General features: G+C 34.8%; 1 protein-coding gene across 1 annotated transcript in view; it reads left to right on the top strand.

The window, feature by feature from the left end:
* The window catches only part of RPH3A (rabphilin 3A), a 123,790-nt gene that overhangs the window by 89,923 nt on the left and 12,775 nt on the right, over positions 1 to 21,092 (top strand). The window contains exons 9-16 of the mRNA XM_072415928.1: positions 6,595 to 6,681; positions 8,193 to 8,258; positions 9,680 to 9,907; positions 11,746 to 11,825; positions 14,737 to 14,811; positions 15,442 to 15,551; positions 15,758 to 15,884; positions 16,853 to 16,909. Of these exons, the coding sequence (XP_072272029.1) occupies positions 6,595 to 6,681; positions 8,193 to 8,258; positions 9,680 to 9,907; positions 11,746 to 11,825; positions 14,737 to 14,811; positions 15,442 to 15,551; positions 15,758 to 15,884; positions 16,853 to 16,909 (830 nt within the window). The remainder of the gene's footprint in view (positions 1 to 6,594; positions 6,682 to 8,192; positions 8,259 to 9,679; positions 9,908 to 11,745; positions 11,826 to 14,736; positions 14,812 to 15,441; positions 15,552 to 15,757; positions 15,885 to 16,852; positions 16,910 to 21,092) is intronic.

The raw sequence follows: 21,092 nt of genomic DNA on the forward strand, positions 1-21,092 counted from the left end.
ACAAATTGTGATCTTAAAGTAGGCTGTAGTAAATTTGGTGCTTTGTTGGATTTCTTCTTTTAAAAATGCAGGGCAATAAAAATATATTAAAATAATCCATGTATATTTTTTTCTTTCATTTTCTGCTAGTCCTTTAACTGGATTACAGTTAACTTGAATTTTATTCTTATGTTATCATGAAGTTTAGCTATTCCAGCATTCTGGGGTCTTGTGTAGACTGACTATAGGCGGTTCATGGGCAAAGCAGCACACATTCAGGTGTATTTAGCTTGCATGTGACATCAGTTTGAGATGTTTCTGAGATCCAGATGCCCTTATTATATTTCTGACCTCATTTAACAATGCTTGCTATACCCTTGTCCTGCTTCCCTGGTCATACCTTCATTCTATGCACAGATAGATTGATAGAATTCCTGTTCAATCCATATTCTCTAAAATTCTCTTGCTTGTTCTGTCAGATTTCTACACTATTCATTTCTTTAAATTGTTCCTAAAAGGGAACCTTCTGAAAATCTCTGTAGCCTAGTCATTAAATACTCTGCAGCCAACATAAATTACTTCAGTCATTGCCATCTGCCTGTCCTATTATAGTATATCTGGTTCCTCATCTATTCAAATGTGAGACGAGTAGAATAAAACCTTTGGTACCTGTGACCACATTTTGTATGTGTATTTATATATATAAATATATTTTTTAAAGGGTATTTTGCATATCTGCTTTTTATTTCATTTACCATGGAGTGTAATTTATTAGCATTAGATAAATAAAGGATAATTAAAAAATATAAAAATAGGTTTTTATGCCTTTTGACCATAGACATGGCTTAATGATGTTGTTTTAAAAAGTAAGAAATCATTTTTCTATGTCACAGATCCATATTATGAGGCCACAAAGTTGTCAGTTTCTAAATTAAGACTAGCATAAATTCTATTTTCCTAACAGATGTTTACATGTAGACTTTATTCAATAGTTACAGCTTTGTATACTCTTTACAATACATACTATATTTTGAAGAATAAACATAATACACATAAACCACGCAAACCATTTTTCTTTAGCAAGTGTGTTCTTCAGCCTAGCTGTTGGCTGCAAGTCTTCCAATTAACCTACACAACCTTTTCTGGTTTGTGCTGCAGAAGATGTCATTCATCAGCTCCCATCATAATAATGGACTGCAGCTTTGAGGGAACATTGCTGTTCTTCGGAACAATAAAGACATAGAGGAATGCTGCCATTTCTTTTGACACAAAAAACGCCTAAGGGATATATACAGAATCCTGAGCAGCATGAGCCTCCTAATGGAGTACACAGAAAGTAGTCCTTTCTCTATAACTGAAGACAAAACACAAATATGTAGATGGATTTAGTGAGTATTGGTTCATAAATAACATTGAGGTTGATTTACTAAAGGAGTTAAGGCTATACCATAGTAAATGTAATTATCGCCTGCAAGTTACTGTTTAAAAAAAAAAGAAAAAAAAAATACTTTTACTGGCATTGGATTGGATAATTGAAGTCATTAGTCAGCTAAGTATAAATTGCCTTGCAACATTACAGTTTATTTTAATACGTCAACAGCATATCTACCTTTCGAATACCATTGCTCTGATGCTAATTTGTCCAAAATTTTTCATGTGAACAGTGCCTTCAGAACTATATTCAATTCGGTGATACAAAAACACTTTAGTATTAGTGATAATCAACACTTCTCTTTAACTGAGGGTCAGATATTTTCCCATAATGTTTTTGTAACACCACATATCATAAAATAGGTAGAATAGGGGAAAGCATATAGGCATTTGGAATAAAGTGCTGTCACCTTCTCTGAAAGCAAGATCCTGGCTTTAGCTTGTGTTTTTACTTGTTTTTTACTTTTTACCCAAGACACCAATATTTAGCACAGGCAGATTTGTTACAGCCGAGGTAGCTGGTGAACCTGGATTTCTGAAGATGACCTGGATATTAAAGCAAGGAAAAAAATTGCATGTCAGGTAACCAATATCTAATTCAGTTGATGGGTATCAAATAATGTTTGTTAAACCAGTGGATTTCAGGAGTAAGCAACAAAATAACTTGTAGCTTTATTTTCTTCTTAATGAAGCTTGACTTAGTAAATATTTTCATTCATTTTCATTTATCATTCTTCTTGTATGTTAATGTAGAATTTTCTCCCAAACCCCCACACATGGAGTTCTACAAGGACAGTAGCAATGTAATTATATGTTTGTTTAGAGATGAAACGTAAATGGTATGCTGAGATAAAATCTCCGATAACAGACGGCCTGCTGGAAAGACATGCCTGCAGCTCCCAGCATAATCTTCTGAAAAAAATTGATTTGCTTGATTATTGTTTCTGACAACCTGCAAACCATCAAAATCACAATTTGCTTGCAGTGCTGCTACACAGGGCAGCACATTTTTAATAGAATACGACTTGTCTAAATTTAGCACAAAACTCAATTTGTGTTCTTATGTAAGTGTAACTGTTTACTAATTTACAAGACATTAATATTTAGTTTTTATTGTTCATTCATTATATTATTCTGACAATTTATTCTACATAACACTCTTTTTTTTAATGTTTGGGATAATATCCTAACAAATGTACTGTTGAAACTCTGGACAATACACTTTGTAATGCATGGAATTTGTTTGAAAAGTTTGTTTTGACATTCTTCTAATTTGCATTTAAAATATGAATAGTTATTACCTTACTTTGGATGATAGGCAGATCCTTCCAAAATAGTGGACCTGCATTTGAAGGTGAGCACTTGATGGTCTCATCATTCAACTCAACCCAATAAGATCTGGGTACATTACATTTTTTTTTATTTTTAAGCCTGCGGTACACAAGAAAGGAAACACCAAGTGTAATGAAAGAGAAAATGGGGAACCAAACATAAAAATCTTGCCGTCCTTATCCAAAGATAAAGCACCCTGATCCCATTATTCCTGAGGCACAATGTAGACCTTTATAGACCAGCCTTAACAGGTGGCACTGGGCCCCTTTATATCCCACCTTAATTAGTCAAATAGTACCTAGGCTTGCTTCCAATTAACCAGTCATGGAGAAGGGAATCTTGGGCCTTTCATCATACTAGAGATGAAAGAAGAGATGATCCAGAGACTGCAGATGTAGCCCAGAATCGTCATACCTAGATTTCCTGATGTATTTACTGCTGTTATGATCCATTCTAATTCAACTATGGTAACTGATGAACAAAATACCAAAACATTCAAACATAAAACTTACAAACATAAAACATTTCATGTATAAATGTGTCTCAAGTGAAAAAATGTTCAGAAAGCATATAGTTTTATATAAGTTAAATTGTAGTCTGCAAAATTCATCCCCCTGATTTTATAAGGTAATTGCAATACCTCTCCATAGGGGCCACCAAAATTGTGAAATTGCTGGTGCAGGGAAGGTTTAGGGGGCCATTACCATGTTCTAAAACTTTTATTTAATTCAGAAAGTTGTCAATGCAAATGTTCCACAGGGCAACCATTTTTCTACTTACAAAATTATGACAGTCATAGTGAAAAGAAATCACCAGGTCATCCCTAGTCCTAAATGCTTTTAGAAGGTAATATTTGGGTTTGCAGAGGTATCTGGCACACATATTGGGGATTTATATCCTTTGAGGCCATTGCAGAATGCTTTTAAATTACAAGATAATAATCTAAAATAACACTTAGAACTACCTCTGCTTCTTGGTTTTATATGATTTTATTGGTTTTATAGTGATTTTTATTGCACAAAGAAGTAATAGTAGGTCTAAATCTTTGTGTTTAGTAAGGTCTATTAAATACAAATGTCTGTCTCTAAAACTCACTTCCCTTGAACTGCTCCACCAAAAACACATATGAAGATGTAGACGTAGGTTGTTTACATTCAATGAGTATAAAAAACATTGACAATAAAAAAATAATGTAATTTGTTATCAGAAATAGTTATAAATTTTGCATTAACTTTTCCAAATTCAAAGTAAATAATTCTCAATCCTGCATTTCTTTATTTTCTCATTTCTTTTGAACAGGACCTCCCTGCATCTACTGTAAATAGAGCCAGGATGTAGGCCTCTTTACTTTAGCATAAATTATTTTAATATTACATAATCTTTTTTTAAGATTTATTAACTTCCTCAGTCAAAAAATGTAGCCACAGTCCTGGTGGCTGCACTACAGGGCACTACAGTTAGAGCCCAAACGACAATACATTAAAAATTCTTCCACAGATATGGATATTCTGATATGGCACGGAGCAGATGTCCAGGGATATACCATGTTTATCCAAGGAAGATTTAGAAGACAAAGAAACCATAATTGGCATAACAGATCTCCATATAATATTTTTTCATTTATAGACTGGGCTACATATCCATAGAAAATGCAAAATATAGGAATCCGTGGCTTTCCCAAAAGTTACAGTTTTTTAGTAACAGTTTTCAACAACCAGCTTGGATTTCCACCAATCTTTTAGAAATGTATTCGCTTGGGATACAACGTGCAAGCTCATGTTCCAGGCCAACTCAAAAGGCAATTGGCAAAACTATTTCTACTTAATGTAATCCATTAAAAATGCACATCTCTTCTAATATATGCATTTAACATATTCTTTATTATTTGTGTAAGCAGAAAATATTGCTCTAGGAAACTTGTTTAATGCAAAAATAAAGATGCACATTATTTCTTTTAAAATGAACCAATTCAGCTTTCTCTTTTTTTTACTTGTTCAGCAAAGGAAAATCTTTTTACGATATACCAATATAAACCAAATAATAATAAATATAATACTTTTGTGGAAAATCACTAAAGCATACAATAAGGATTCTACATATATTATTCATGTTTTTTGTATATTCATTTATATGAGTCGGTAGGTAGGTACTAGCACACAAAAAACATTAGTCCTGACTGCACTTATTTGAAGATCATAATGATATTTTAAAGATGAGCACTCAACAACTATGCTTGCATAATTCCTTGTTTGTAAGTCATTATATTAATTATATATATATTTTTGTAAATATTTATATTTTTTCATAGTACTGCAATTTTTTCATATATACATTGTTTTAGTGGATTCATTATCTTAGTGTAGGTACATGAGCAAGTGATTTTCACACTTGGCCGTTCTCTCATCTGTGCTCTTGCAGATTGCTCCAAGCATACAATTCTTCTTTTTTTTTTCCCAGTATGCAGCAGGAGGGGGAAGTCAAAGCTCTCTCTGTTTAACCCAGACTGCCTATCCTATGAAATTGGCTGCAGGGATAAATAAACCAAGAGAAAAGCTGAGTGAATATGGTAAATAAGAATAAATTAAATGATAGCAATAGCTAGAATATTTTAAACTAAAATTATTACATCATATGATTTGTAGGTAGTTGCATTGTTTCCAGTGAACATTTGGAACAGGTAGTACATATGCATGAATAAAAAATAAAAAGCCTGTACCTGGCTCCATGCAGAATAAATAGGTAAACGTATTAAAGCCAATAGCTTGAACCTTTAGATTCTTCTGGCTTCTGTACTTTTATATTTAATCAACTGCAAAACCTAGAATCCATCACCAAAACCTAAAAGTAGATATATTGTGATAAAAGTGATATATTGTTGTTTACACTAAACATGAAACAGTTCACCAATATGTATTACTGCAGATGGCCATTATATAGTATTCTTCAGCAAAGATTATATAAATTACTGCTTACTTTAAAGTCATGGTTGGATCAAGCATGTATAAGTGGTGAAACAAATAATTTGAGCACTTTCTGTTTCTGATTTAAAATGTTGTCTTGATGTGTTTACAAATGATGGAGCTCAGGAAATGCATGTGCAGCATATACCAGAGTAAGCAAACACGAGAACATCCCTATTGGGATTGGTGTAAATGATAGCTTCTGGATGATTTTTTAAAGAGGCTTTTGGAATATACTGTGTTAGGTTGTTCGGAATTATACAATACTACCACTAAAAACCACTTCATTATTAGAGATGCTTAGTGAGATGCAGAAAATGTGACTTGTGAGTTTGTAAGTGAAATGTAAGTCAATTTGTTTTCAGTCATTTCGGCATAATACCATTGCTTTTCAGTTTTCTTTTAACATATTGTTTTTTTGTATTTCTGTTGTAAAATCTCTCCTGCCAGCAAACCTTCTTCTTGTTGTAGGCTGACAGCCACTGTCACCAAATTGGTAGCAGTATTGTTAGCGTACCATCCAGGCTCATTCAGTCCACCATTAGGCTATTTACATATCGTAAATGGCCACTTAACTGAAGGAGTGTTTGCAGTTCAGATGGTCAAATTCTGAACCCATTCACACAGATCCATTTATATCAGACTCCGAAATGAAAGTCCAAGGATATTGTTTCAGTATGGTTCTGTTCCATAATTATTCAGACAGCATGATGGAAACAGAATATGTACCAAACTCCATAAAGAAATGTAAGATCATAAACATGGAAGTGGCATAAAAATCTTCAAAGCTTCTGAACAGAAATTGAAATATTTTGTAAGTGTAAGTTTGTTTATTGGTCAGTACTTTTATGTCATCTATTTTTACAGATGCTTTTATTTATTTGTTTGGTAGGTGGTGGTAAACGCCCTCCAGCTGCACAGGCTGCCAGACCTGCCCCTCCTGCAAACCAAGGCTCCAATTTACAGTCTGCCCAGCAAGGTATAACATTAGTGATCATGCACATGCAGATAGACCATGGTGGAATGGTAAACTGTGTTGAATTGGAAGTAATGTTATATGATTAATTATGCATGTGTTTCCTAATTGAGAAAAGTTGGGTCAGGTTAGCATTCTTTTTGTTTATATAACTTTCAATATTTTATTAAAAAAGGTACGCAAAACAAGCAAAGGCATCCACAATAGAAGGTAGAGTACTTAACAATCATATTGGCTTTCTTATTAGCATTATTAGAATGCAGCCAGTTGTCTGTGTTGAAAATTTTGGAACCAAAGACGAAAGTAATGCATTATGAGCTACTCAGAAAGACAAATATCCATCTAGATCAGAGGCCCCTTGCATTTTGTACTTTCCATTGAACAGTGTAAGATTTTTAGGGGTCTCCAAACAACTGTTTTATATAGTTTTGATCCAAAATGTGATATGTTAATTTTTTGTGGAACTGCATGTCTTATGGTCTAAAGATTCCAAAAATGTTATGATTTAGGGTCACAAATCACTGAATTGGATGTAGACTATCTCAGAATGATTAAACAAAGCAGTGCAGAAAGCAATAATTATGTCCTAGGTGGTATAACCTTATAGCAATCTATTAGTTTTTTTCTACTTGGACAAATAGAGTTTATATTGTAGATTATATGCAAGGATTACTAGGCCTTCCTCCAAGTGTAAGGTTTTTGCCAACCTCAAGTATGCAAAATTACAAAATAAAGAAAACATAAAAGGCTAGGGTTTGGTTTTCAGCAGATTAGTGTATATTTGATGTTAAATAGATATAGTAAATGAAATTAGCATTTACACATCTCACCACAATACATATTACATGTGTAAAACAAACAAAATTACATAGGTTTAACAAATAAACTAGGCTGGTATAACGCCTCTTTTCCTGACGTGTTCTGCCAATAGGCTTCTTCAAGGGATATATTCAGAGCGTTACAGTACAGTACAGTAAAGCAATAGAACACAAATTTTGAGATATATTGGTACCAAATTGGTTAAATACATTAATATATGACAAGACATATACCAGCTTCATTTATTTGTTAAACCAACTAGGGTTTTCTTTGTATAGATGTCAAGGCACCACTTTCCATGAAATTGCAATTTGTAGTGTTTTACCTGTAACATGTAATATGTATTGTGCTGAGATGTGTAAAGTCTAATTTGATTCACTATATCTCCTTAACTTCGAATACACAATAAACTGCTGAAAACAAAACCCCAGCCTTTTCTGTTTTCTTTATTTTCTAATTATAAATTGATTACTTGCTAGGGGTTATAACACTTTATTCCTTACACTGCTTCAATAAATAAGACTTGTTTCTTGAACTTTACCTTTATACATATACATAACATGCTGATTTCTGCTCTTCAGTCAACAGTTTTTTTGCGGTAATTTGCTAGAGGTAGTGGTAAACCATGCATATTTTTTTTAATTATTTATAATGAAAACTGAAGATTGATTGCTTTCAATAACTTTTTCTTTTAGCTCCTCCAGCTGGTGGAAGATCAGCACCAAGGCCAGCTCCCGGTGGAAGATTTCCTGAGAGTCAAGGTTATAATGCGTGTTTTTATTGTTCTATGATGGAAGTAGAACAGATAGTCCATTGAAGTTAATATTTGCTTATTGTTAGTACTAAGGCAAGACTGCATATTCATTCAGTTACTTTCTGGGTGAGGTTTGGCCTGACATACCCATAAAAAGCTGTCTTGAGCTGGGCTTCAGTATGTAATTTCACATAAACAACAACCCTTTTTTGTGAAAAACATGCTCTCTTAATAATATTTCCCTTCTCTATACATTTCAAGCTTTAGTCAATTTAAACTACTTTTGATAAATTGATTATAGGAATAAAATTGGTTGAGTAAAACAAAGCATTCTACCACTCATTGATCTCCTAAAGCTGTGTACACACGTGCAATAACTATCATTGGAAATGAACAACCCTTCGTCCGATAAACAAAAAACGTGCACAATGACACCGATAAACGAGGATTGACCCTGGAAACGAACGACCGTTCCGGCGGATCTGTTTGGGCGACAATCGTTTGCTATCTATTGTGTGTACGGTTGTTCAGTGATCATGGATGCTTCTGCACTACACTTTCTCCTTTACATGTCACTTCCTGCATCGTTCAAATAATCGTATCTAGTGTGTGTACACTATTGGTGGAGTATATTTGAACGATCGTATCGTTACAGCATGTACAGAATTGTGCACAATAAGAAATAATCGTGCATAATAGTTAGTCGTTCGTTTTCTAAGGACAATTATTGCAAGTGTGTACCTAGCTTTAGGCTCTATTTATAAAATTTTTGGGAATCTATTACTGCCATTGAAACACATGGACCTGAAAGATTTGCACGAGGGAATGTTTGAGGGAATGTCTAATTATAATATATTTAAAAAAACATTAGAAAGATTTTTGTTTGTGGAGTTCTCCATGTCTGTCAAGCACTGCCTTCAATTTTATGCTTGTTAATAGCCTGTATAAACTGACTAAAAGACATACCCATGTCTACTAAGAGACAGGCAAGCAGGTGGAGGGTTTCTTCTCTGAGTAATGCAACTTTTTTTTTTTTTTTTTATCAAAATGGTTGGGAACCTGCATAGAAGTCACTATGCTGGTACATTTTAAACATTCATATACAAATCTGAATATTTTCCATAGAAAAACCAAACATTTCCCCAATCAGCTATTGTAATGAGCAGTGGCAGGGTATAGTAATCAATAGTAACCAATCAGCAATCACTGTACTGGGCTCAAATTAGAGAACAATTAATTCTAATCACTTTGTACATCTATTTATCTCAATTGGGCTTCAAAGGTCACCGTAAATGTCAGTGCAGGTATAATGTAGCATAATAGTAAATATTGCCATTTATATATTTATGTAATGTGAAAAGCTAAGTGCTCCAAGCAACAATCAATTTTTTAATTTTATTAATCAAAAGTATGAAATTCCCTCCACAGGTGGTCCTCCTGTATCCCAGGCTGAACAACCATACACAACTGCAGCATCCAGGGAGGAGAAGCCCAGTGGATTCACAGCACAAGGTGTTAGAGAGGACCGACCTCTTCGCCAGACCCTATCATACTCTGCTGCCGTGCCTTCCACTACTACAGCAGCTCCTGCACGCCAGTCCCAACCACAGGAGGATGAAGAGGAGGAAGCTAATAGCTATGACTCAGATGAAGCAAGTGAGTGGGTGGAAAAGTAGATGATTTCATGGCAAGGCACGTTGTTTTCCCACCTGACGAAAACTGAATTTACATCTTCCATTATTTAGCGTACTGACTCCCTAATAAGGCTGTACAAATGGCTTCAAACTCCACATTTACCAGGGTATATAGTCATCATTCCTTATGGATTTTCGACAAATTTTATGTATTTTTGTGCATATGTATGCTGTGTACATTATAAGATAAAGAGCTAGGTGCATCCAAGATATCACCAGTCTGCATTCGATAATCAACTGATATGAATTTCTGTAGTTTAAATATTATCATTGCTGTACTTGACTTAGGTACACTTTTTCTAACTAAGCAATTATATTTTTATTCAGACTATAAAACCAATTTAACAGTTTTTGTTGTGTTATTTGTCAGTCTGAGAGTGAATAACTTTTTACTACAAGCAGCTAAAGAGGTTAGGGATGTGCTTCAAATTCTTTTTATTACATGTTAGGAACATTAATATTTTAATGTTCATAGTACAAGCAGAGATGCACTTCTTACGGGTCTCTGCACACAGGCTTAAAATTGTGCCTCCCTAATGTCCAAGAATTCCTGCTAGGTATAAAAAAACCTATAAAGAGCTAAAAGTGTTAATAAAAACACATTCCTATAAATTGTCCTAAATTTGTATGGTAAAGAGGATGTAGAAAAACTCTACTAACTAATGCACCTTTAGTGCCCTGTAGCTGTCAATTGTATGAGTGGGAAGAAACACAGTAAGACTCCTACTGTGATCTTACAGGTGGTGGGAAAAGAAAGTAAACTATTTTGGAGATCAATCAATATGCATGACAGCTGTCTTTTCAGCATAAACATTAGGACTAAATTTATATTAGGTTATCCATAGATCTAAACAACTCTGCTAAAACAAAAACAAGAAACTAAAACAAGTTTTTATTGGAAAGAAAATGTTTATGTTTTTGGGCAATTTTGTGTTAATGCTTTTAAACAGATGTTTACTACCCAGATTACAGCAGTTTTGCATAGGCTCTGGTTTGATTTCAGTTTTAACTTTTAATAGAAGCCGTCTTATAAGGTGGAATCGCAGATATGTAAATATGTTTGGTTTTATGTATATACATTTTAGCTTGAGGAGTTGAGTTCTGTAAATAACTGACTTTACAGGAACAACCTGAAAAGTGTTTAGTGGGGCATAAAGCGCCACCTAGTGGCTAAAAAGAGAAAGCAAAATAATGTTTTTTTCATTCTGCCCAAAATTAATATGGATAGAAGTTATGTATGAAACAATTTATTTAGGTTAAGTTTACACAGACTGTTTTTAAATGCTTATACATGCTCCTACCAAGTTTGAATTTCAACATTTGATAGTATGCATGTTAATACTTTATTAGCCAAATAGATTGCTGCTCCTTGGTATTTTCAAATGTGCTTTCCACTTAAATGTAGACAAAATGCAGTGAAGAAACCCACATATGTATTTTAAAAAGAGGGAAAAGAGCCATCTCCATGTGTAGTGGTAATAGACAAGGTTTTTGTAGAGCCACTTTATAAGAGTGATGCTTCATTGATTTTGGTTTTACTTCCTGAACACAATTGCTGCAAATGACAAGCTGTTTGCTACTTGAAAATAAACACAATTCTTCATGGCCCAGTAACAAAGCCTTGTTGGATTTACAGTTTTTCATAGTACTACAAAGAACATAAACCTCTGATTAGCCCCCTTTTCATATTTATATCAGAGCAGCCAGAGTCATTGACTGACTTCTAGGACCTCCACAGATCTTGAATTCATGGGTAATTGTAATGTGCTGAAAGGTTGTCTTTTATTCTTTCTAATGCAGCCACACTGGGAGCTTTGGAATTTAGCCTATTGTTTGACCAAGCCAATAGCACTTTGCAGTGCACCATTATCAAAGCTAAGGTAAGTGCCAATGAATTCTACACAAGGTAAAACATTGGAGTTAAAAATACAATGTAATTGAAAACATAGGAACCCCCTCCCCTTCTTACCTGGAAGAAAGTTGTGAGCTAAGACCCTTGACTACAAAACTAGTCCAAATCTTGAACCCATTAGAAAACAAATGTTACTAGAGGTGGCAACATGTTTTTAAAAATAACAGTAATTTATATCTTGTGCTTTTTGATATGCTTCCTGATCTTTTTTGAAGCAATTTACTGAATCTGCTTGAACCATCATTTTTACAGTTTTCACAGCACTGAAAGTGCAGAGTATTTTCCCCTATTATCAGAGGTTAAACTTTATGTAGGCAGTTGCATGGAGCCCTTGTATTCCACATGGGGACTAAATACCTTGTAATCATATTCAGTAAATATTCCCTCATTGCTGATGTCCTCTATGCCTTTTCTCTATCCTTTCAAGTTACCTGACATAATTTATTTGAACCATTGACAATTTTTTTTTAATGAGGGCTTTTAAATACTTAGGAGCAATATTTTCTCTCTTTAAATGATAGCAGGGCATACTTTTGAATCACTCACTGTAATTTAGAATACATGATGAATAATTGGTAAATATCATTTTCAAAGTATAGGGAATGCTGCATAGTACACAAATACATTTGCCATATATAAATGCTTCTGTATATATTCTCATATAAATATTTTTTTATCTTACATGTAGGATAACAGTACACAGATACTTTATCAACATCTCTAAATGTGCCTAATTATATTTACTATTTCAGATTCTCTGATTTTATTTGTGGTATGTCTTGATTGCTTATTTTGGTAAAGTGGAGGTCTTAATTAACAAAGCTGCACAATTCACACAACATTATGTGGGTGTTGTGATCACCCTCTATTAACACCGTGTGATCCTGTTATCTGTGACGGAAATAACTGCAAGTGTCATATGGAGCTTTTGTTAGAGACAATACATTTCCTTTTTGTCTCAATTCCACACAATATGGATGATTTACAAAAGGAGTAAAGTATGATCACTTTGCAAAGTGAATATTCCTAACAAACAGCAAATAGGTCTGTGAACAAGACTTCATTGTTTCACCATAAAATTCAAAACAGAATTACTCAAATCATTTAAGCCTTTTATCAGACAGCTAAACTAACTTTAGAGTTTCCTATTTCTAATTCTTCCCTACTCTGTCCATAAAAAAAACATTTTTTTACATAAACCCTAAAGCTGAACTCCAGGGAAATGTAAAAATGAATTCTACATTTTGCTTAGGGTCCATTTTAAAGTACTTTTCCTATCCTTTTTTTTCATTTTCTCTCTTTGTGACTGGTCTCCCAAAACCCATTCCCTTCACCATTCTGACAGTTGTAGGCATTCTGACATTATCTTGTACAATGCAGTAGTCTATAGGGCACAGGATGCCTGAATGAGTAAGTAAAGGTACTGTTTAATGGTACCCTAAATAAAATTTGGCTTTTAATTACTGCCATCCAGAGGAAGTCCCACTCCAATAGAAGTTTTTGTCACATTTTCCCCATATTTCAGACCTAATGTTCACTATATGAAATTAAATCTGCCAGTATTGTTTCAGAGTAGCCTAATAAAGACATAGTTTCAATGAACAAAAATAACAAGCTGACATCTGAACATTACAAACCATTTTTTTTCCAGGCACCCAAAAAATTAAGGTCAACAGTGGATGCTGCACAGTAACACAACATTTATATTATGTGTCTACATAATAGCACTTAGCCTTGCATAATGTCTAAAAAATTATCTACAGAGCTTAAATTGGAAGTGTCACTAGTGCACACTCCTTTACAGAAGGCAACAAAAAACATTTTATATGCAGATAGGTTGTTTTCATCCTTATTAAATGTAATTGACTTTTTCAAAAATTCTTTAGTGGTCAGAGTTTGCAGACTGATTACCTGACACACCCCGTGCTACTGCAGAAAACCACCAGCATGGAGCTGTTGAAAAGATTTAATTTCCTAACACTGCTGTAAAAACATAAAGGAATAAGGTTAAACCTTAAAAAAACATTTACCTTTTTTATATATAATACAGAAGTAGGAATACAAACAACATGGGAAAGCCTTATTTTAAAGAAGCTAGTGCCCATATTATATCTGACTGACTATGTGGGTTGATTAACTGCAGTATATAGTTTTATAAATTCCCTGCAGCCTATACACAACATAAACAGTATTTGAACCCTAGTTGTCATCAGTCCTGACAGTTTATAAATGCATACCTCCAGACTCTAGGCTGTTGTAGAGGGACATCTATCATAAAGGGTAATGGCAAAAAGTGTGCACACTAAATAGCTAAACTAAACTAAATAACACAAAATATTGAGCATGGTTTAAAGGGGTATTGTTTATTAGAGTCGGTGCACAGTATCGACTGTACACATTTACTTCATGTTGTAGGAACCTGCATCTCAAGTCAGCATTGGAAGATTCTTTATGATTATCGTTTTAGATTACCAGAGTAATTTAGAGTACTTTAAAGAATCCCTAAAGTGCCATCTGGACGGTTGTGGGGTATATAATAGGAATTGTAACAGTGGGGTGAGTTCAGCAAAATTTCACCTAATTCACTAAGCTAAATTGTTTGGTAAAGATTGATAATTTACTTTCCAAGTGAACATTCTGAACATGTAATAAATCAGCTTCATTAAATCTCATCTTGGTCATAAATGTTTATTGCTAAGGTTTCTGTGCTACTTAACTGTTTTTCAGCTCAGTATCTTAAATTGACAAGTTTTTTCTTTAATAATATAAAACAATAACAATTTCTTCTTTGTTCAGTTGTTTTTTTAAATACATTTATCACAAAAGCAAATGTTATTAGCAAAATTTTTAACACTTTCTTATTTTTTAATTCTGTCTAGGGTTTAAAACCTATGGACTCAAATGGTTTAGCAGATCCATATGTAAAGCTGCATCTTCTACCTGGTGCCAGTAAGGTAATATACAAATCACAGATAATCAAGATCTGTTCTTTTTCCATAATCCCTGGTCAGGAAATGGAGAATAGGAGAATGGAGAAGTGGAAAACATTTTCTTAAGTGGCTAGATGTGTACTGTGTACCTATTTTTCATTTCTCATAACTAATGCTTGTTATAGCCTAATGTCAAAGTATTTTATTTTAAAGTGCTCAAATGTGTGGGCTGGCAATTCCATTTTCATTTCAAGCAGCTCATAAGATGTTATCAGACTTTCACTTGTCTGAATCACAAATCTCAAAATGCCCTAGAATGTTATACAATTTTTTTCAGCCCAGTAGTAAGGCGGTAAGATTTCCATGGTCTCTGATGGACAGTGTCTGCAGTCTTGTTTTGGTTATCCTATTCTTAATGAAGATCCTAAAAAAACTAAGCTAAACCGAATTCTCAACCATCTCAAATTAACTTTGTACCAATCTTTCCAAATGCACCCAACAGACCATGAGCCCCAGGGCAGCCATTGCTGCTGCTACTCTGGGCAATTTTCTTTTGTTGGAAATTATTATTGTACGTGCAAAGTATGTGCAGATACTAAACTACTGTACTATACTAATAGCACTAATAGCATGGATTTTTCTCTACATTTCCAGGCAAACAAATTGCGTACTAAAACATTAAGAAATACTCGTAATCCAATATGGAACGAAACCCTTGTATATCATGGCATCACAGATGAGGAGCTGCAGAGAAAGACCCTAAGGTAAGATGTTTTCTCTTTCGCCGATTAGCATTAATCCTTGTTAAACCAGGGTAGTTTGCAAATTATTATACCAATTATTGGTATAATGGTCAATATTTTTCATTCTAATTGACTGTTTTTAAAACACACAATGTACCCCCCCCCCCCCCCCAAGGTTCCTAGCTGCTGGAAGAGAAATATTAATTATAATCAATGTCTTCTCTTAGAATCTCTGTTTGTGATGAAGACAAGTTTGGCCACAACGAGTTTATTGGTGAAACCCGGTTCTCCCTGAAGAAGCTAAAACCCAATCAGAAAAAGAACTTCAATGTGTGCTTAGAGCGAGTTATACCGGTAAATGTGGAGTGCATGAGATCCTCTTTTATTACTAACTCATCCTTCTACCAATTGTATCAGATGCTTTGGATCATGACAAGTGTAAAGGGGGATAACAAAGTCGTCTTACCTCTGCCGGCCAGCCAACCAGATCGTCCCGTTACCCAAAGACCCTTTAATGACTACACAGAGATCTGTCTTGGATAAATTTGGCCATAGCAGCCTTTTTATTAACAAAATATAAAAAACATTATTAACTTTTTCTTTATAAAATGTACAACCGCAACACAATATAACAGATATTTAAACACCTATTGTTTTACAGTCCATGACAGTACCACTACATCCCAAAAATGTCACATTCCTGCACAGTACAATTAGGCCCCCCGCCGTTAAGACACCAGCTCAGGGACAACACGCAGGTACCCCACCAAACCCACCGGGCCTCACTACAACCCAGTGTACCAACAACCCCACTGTCATGGACCACCAAAAACCCACCCTGCTGCCATGACAAAATATCACCGCCCAAAATTCTAATTACAGGGAGGGTGGGAGGGCAACTTTTTCCTCTGCTCCTTCAAATTTTCTGACCTATGCCCTCCCACCTCTGCCTTATATACCACTGTCCTTTGACCCCACCTAAATGCTTACTCCACCCATCACCCCATCTATCTGGACCAATCATTTTTCTTAACCCATTCTCTCCTGACTTCTTCCCCCCCCCCACTGTCATGATGCCCTCCGCCTATTTTTTTTTTTTTAGCTCTGGGCCATCTTACTTTTTGTTTAGGCAAGAAATACAAACATACATATGCAATATGCATACATAACTTTAATAAGTAAGTCACTATGTTGTACTAGTTTCTTTAGTAACCTATTGTTAGTTCTATTGTAGATGTCACTTTTGTCCCTATACATAAATGATATTGCCACTAGTTTGATTTTTCAACTGACTGAATATTATTTGGCACTTTTCTTTTCAGATGAAGCGTGCTGGAACAACTGGATCAGTGAGGGGCATGGCGGTCTATGAGGAGGAAGTAAGTTAACCAGGGTCTGACTTTTGCAAACACCAGGCATTTTCACCTAAAAACTGCTCCTGAACATCTAGCTATGGACAGTAGGCACCCAGGAGTTGTAAACACTGTGTTATTTTACTGCTAGTTTGAACATAGCCTTCTTCTTGTATAACATAAAAAGGCATATAACACAAAGTAGACCATGCCATTCTGCTCACTATCCCATTTAATAGTACATGTACATTGAGTTTCTTGTAATCTCATTAATGTTTACTCTCTCATGTCTCTCATGCCAGACAGTTGCTGTAATAACTCTGTGTAAAACCACATGTTACATCCTTGCACTTATTCTTCCGTTCCCCTTTTAGCTGTAATGATTTTTTTTTTTTGGTTGGTTGGTAAAAAATGTTTCAGCCAATTCTGAAAGAAAGAATGATGCTACACAGATTATAAGAATCCATAATCAGGCTAATTGATTATACAATTATTTGCAGTGGTCAAGTGTAATATCATCAAAAGCCTTAATGCCTATCAAGGCATTTATTTACACCTTTTGTATCTGTGTTATTCATTTTAGTACTCCCTGATCACTGCAAACAGTTCTATGGATTCAAGTTTGATTAAATTTGCAGCCAGGTTAGATGCATTAGCGTTAACATTAGCAGTTAGACAGTTACTGGTCTTCCCTATAAGTAGCAGTAACATTCTGTAATGTAGAATTGAACTTCACTTTCACAAAAGTCCAATTTTACAGCTGCTATCTAGAGATTCCTAATGTTGAGGAACGAGAACTGTGAAATTGCAGGGGTAGCAATAAAAACCTTTCAACAACTTGCACAGGGACAGGGATAGCAAGAGCAATGACCCTTATTTAGCATGGCACACCAGAGAGCTCCTGCTCTGTAGGTACAGGGTTATTTCACTTTGTACATGCCTTAAGCTCTTGGATAAAGCTTTATTTGCTAGCTTTTTAGGAAAGAACATTTTTTATTTTATTTCATATAAGGTAGGTACTTTTAGTATTTTTTTAACAAAACTCAATATTAGTAATGTTTAAATTGCTTTTGGTATACATGAAATAACATTAGTGAAAATAGAAATCACATCATCTATAATGTAGCCAACCAAAGGTCGGATGAGGCCCTTGGCATTCATTGTGTTATTCAGAACCCTGCAGACCTTGATCTGTTTTGGTGCTTACGTTGTACAGTAAAAGAGTGGATTCCAGTAGTTAACAGTATGGTTTATTTCTTTCACATAATCTCACAGTTTTTCTGTTCTGTCCATGCCTTTTCTTTATTAGGAATAATGCAGTAACCTGCTGTTACATGTCTTAAGTCTCTGACAGCTTTCTGTAGAATTACAGTACATTCATGATTTCTAGCAGTCTTAAGTGACATTTTTTAGTCTTTAAAAATCCTTTGAAGGTTGTCCCCATTTTCTACCTATAGCGTACTTGCAGTTTTTGCTGCATTTCCTTATTACATGTAATTTCTACCTCTGTTATCTACATAAGATCTGCCCCTTTGAATCTGTTCATGTAGGTTTCCTCCAGTTTCCCCCAACATCCCAAAAACATGCAGTTAGGTTAATTGGCTCCCCCAGAACAAAGTAAACAGCAATGCAACATGGCATGATTGTTGATCTAAGCTTCTTCTAGGCCTTTTCACTACTACAGATGGAATCTGTGATAACTATTTATGATTTCCCAAAAATAGCATTGTTTCAATTTTCATTTAGTCCAGCACATTTTTTTATTTATGACGAAATCCATAAAATATACTATAAAGCTTTAGCATACAGATGTCAACATTAGTACATAGTGACACAAAATCAGAAAGTTTGGATGACAATATTGTTTTGCTCTTTCCTAATCCTGCCTACAGATGCCTTAAAACCAGAAAAAAAAAACAAAAAAACTGTGCTTCCCAGTGACCTGTTGAAATCCTCCTAGATTCACTTAGACATCTTTGTGCTTCATTTCTGTCAGTACTGGAGGCTGATTATTAAGTCTGAAGCCACAGCATAGTGGCATATACTGCATTTGTCTATATGGAAGCGGACACAGCTGACATTATTAGTCCTACTACTAGGATAGCTGTGATTCTGTAAGGGTTCTAATTTGACAGAAATAGCAGGCGTTCCACTGACATACTATTATAAACATATCTTAAATGTACTGACAATTAAAGTACAGGTAGTCCAGTCCTAAAAATATGCACAGCTTCTAATTGCTATGACAAATGTTCTGTAGGCAAACTGTGCAGACACAGTGCACACCACAGGAGACATTAATAAAATGTGTTCTAATAGGGAATATGGTTTTTTAACACCTTAATGACATGAAAAAATGTTGTAACGTTAATCCTTTTTAAATTGAGATCCCTTCCTAACTACAATGAGGCAATAACATTGACCCTCATGTTGGCGATAGTACAGTTTGCTGGGCAAAGTTTGCTTTTTATTACTAGGTTGGAAACTAGTCCAGGTGAACATTTTGATGTAGATCTGATAACTGAAATTTTGTTTCTAATATATTTTTCTGTTCTATTAAAAGACACATAGGAAGACAACAAAAAAAATATCATAAGCATGTTTTTTTTCCTTAAAGTAGTATAATGGTTTTGACATATATTGGTTGTCACAACATTCTTATAATCTTTAGTAAATTTTAATTATTTATTAAGGTTTGTAGATCAGAGTCTTCTAAAATAACAGAACCAGACAAATTAGACATATTTTGAGGATCACTCTACTGTATAACAGGGAATAAATATCCAATGTGAGTAATCAGTTAGCACTGTGGTGTGTCTCTTATCAAAGCTTGTACTTTTTGATTGCAGCACGTGTTTTAATTTGAAGTGCCATCTGCAGTATTCACCATGTCTGTGATTGCAGGAAATATAGTCAATCAGAGCTGCTTTGCATAGACCATTTTTGATGAAATCAGAAATCAAGACTTCAAACTAAATTGTTCATAAAACAAATAATTCTTTATATGGTAACTACCAAGTGTGTCACCTAGTAACAAGTAGCTAAACCTGACACAGTAACTAATAACTAAAACTAAAATGGATGCATAGTAACAAATTATTACATTTCTACATGGAAACATCTACATGTTACATCAAAAAAGTAACAACTCTAGCACATAGTAATTACACTTGTTACATATTACTTGGCTTATATTGAATAGATGCAGTTTTGGGTTTACAAAACAGAGGATTTGAAAATACTGATAAACAACTAGGCAGCACTCCATACCAAGCAATAGCTGCAGGGGCAAGTTAAATACTTTAACATATACAGTAAAAAGTATGTGATGCAGATACAGAAGCCTTTATAAATTACTTGTAAGAGTGGAATTCAGAATGTATGTTAGGTTTAGGGGGGTCCCTTGAATTAGATAATTCCTAGGCCTTTTACATAAATACAGTGTCTGTAGCCAGACTCATCCGTCCTTCCCTCCGCTCCTCTTTCGCTGGATCTCTTTGCAGATCTCTACAGCTTCTATTTCACCTTAGAATCAAATTCAATCTCCTGTGCTGTGCCTTCAAATCCCTACACAGTTATTGTCCCACTTACATTTCTGACCTGGTAAAAAAAAAATACTCCCCCAGCCGCTCTCTCCGCTCCCCCAATGACCTACTAATGACTTCCTCGCTTATAACCTCATCTCACACACGGGTACATGACTTCTCTAGAGCTGCCCCAACTCTCTGGAACGGTCTTCCTCGTCCTATTCGGCTTGCTCCTACTTTCTGCTCATTTAAAAGAGCGCTCAAAACCCATTTTTTCAAACTTGCCTACACATCTTCTTCTGTCTTTTGAAACCATCACTACTTTCCACCACTACATATCTCCCTCCTATTGTGCGATACTTCCCCCACCTACTAGATTGTAAGGTCCTCTCCTCCTGTATTACTGTCTGTATTAGTCTGTCACTTGCAACCCCTATTTAATGTACAGCGCTGTGTAATATGTTGGCGCTATATAAATCCTGTTTATTAATAATAATGATAATAATAATAATAAAATTAATAATAATAATAACAGTGTCTGTCTGGTTTCAGTAGGTAGATCTCCCTGCTAAAGTTTAAAGCTTGACCCCCACTTCCACATCTAACAACTTGTCACCTGACAACTTGCTATGTTTTGCATGCGTCTAGATGGTTGTTGAGAATATTGGATCTCCAATAGACTA

This window comes from Pyxicephalus adspersus, chromosome 6 (assembly GCF_032062135.1).
Source record: "Pyxicephalus adspersus chromosome 6, UCB_Pads_2.0, whole genome shotgun sequence".
NCBI lineage: Eukaryota > Metazoa > Chordata > Amphibia > Anura > Pyxicephalidae > Pyxicephalus > Pyxicephalus adspersus.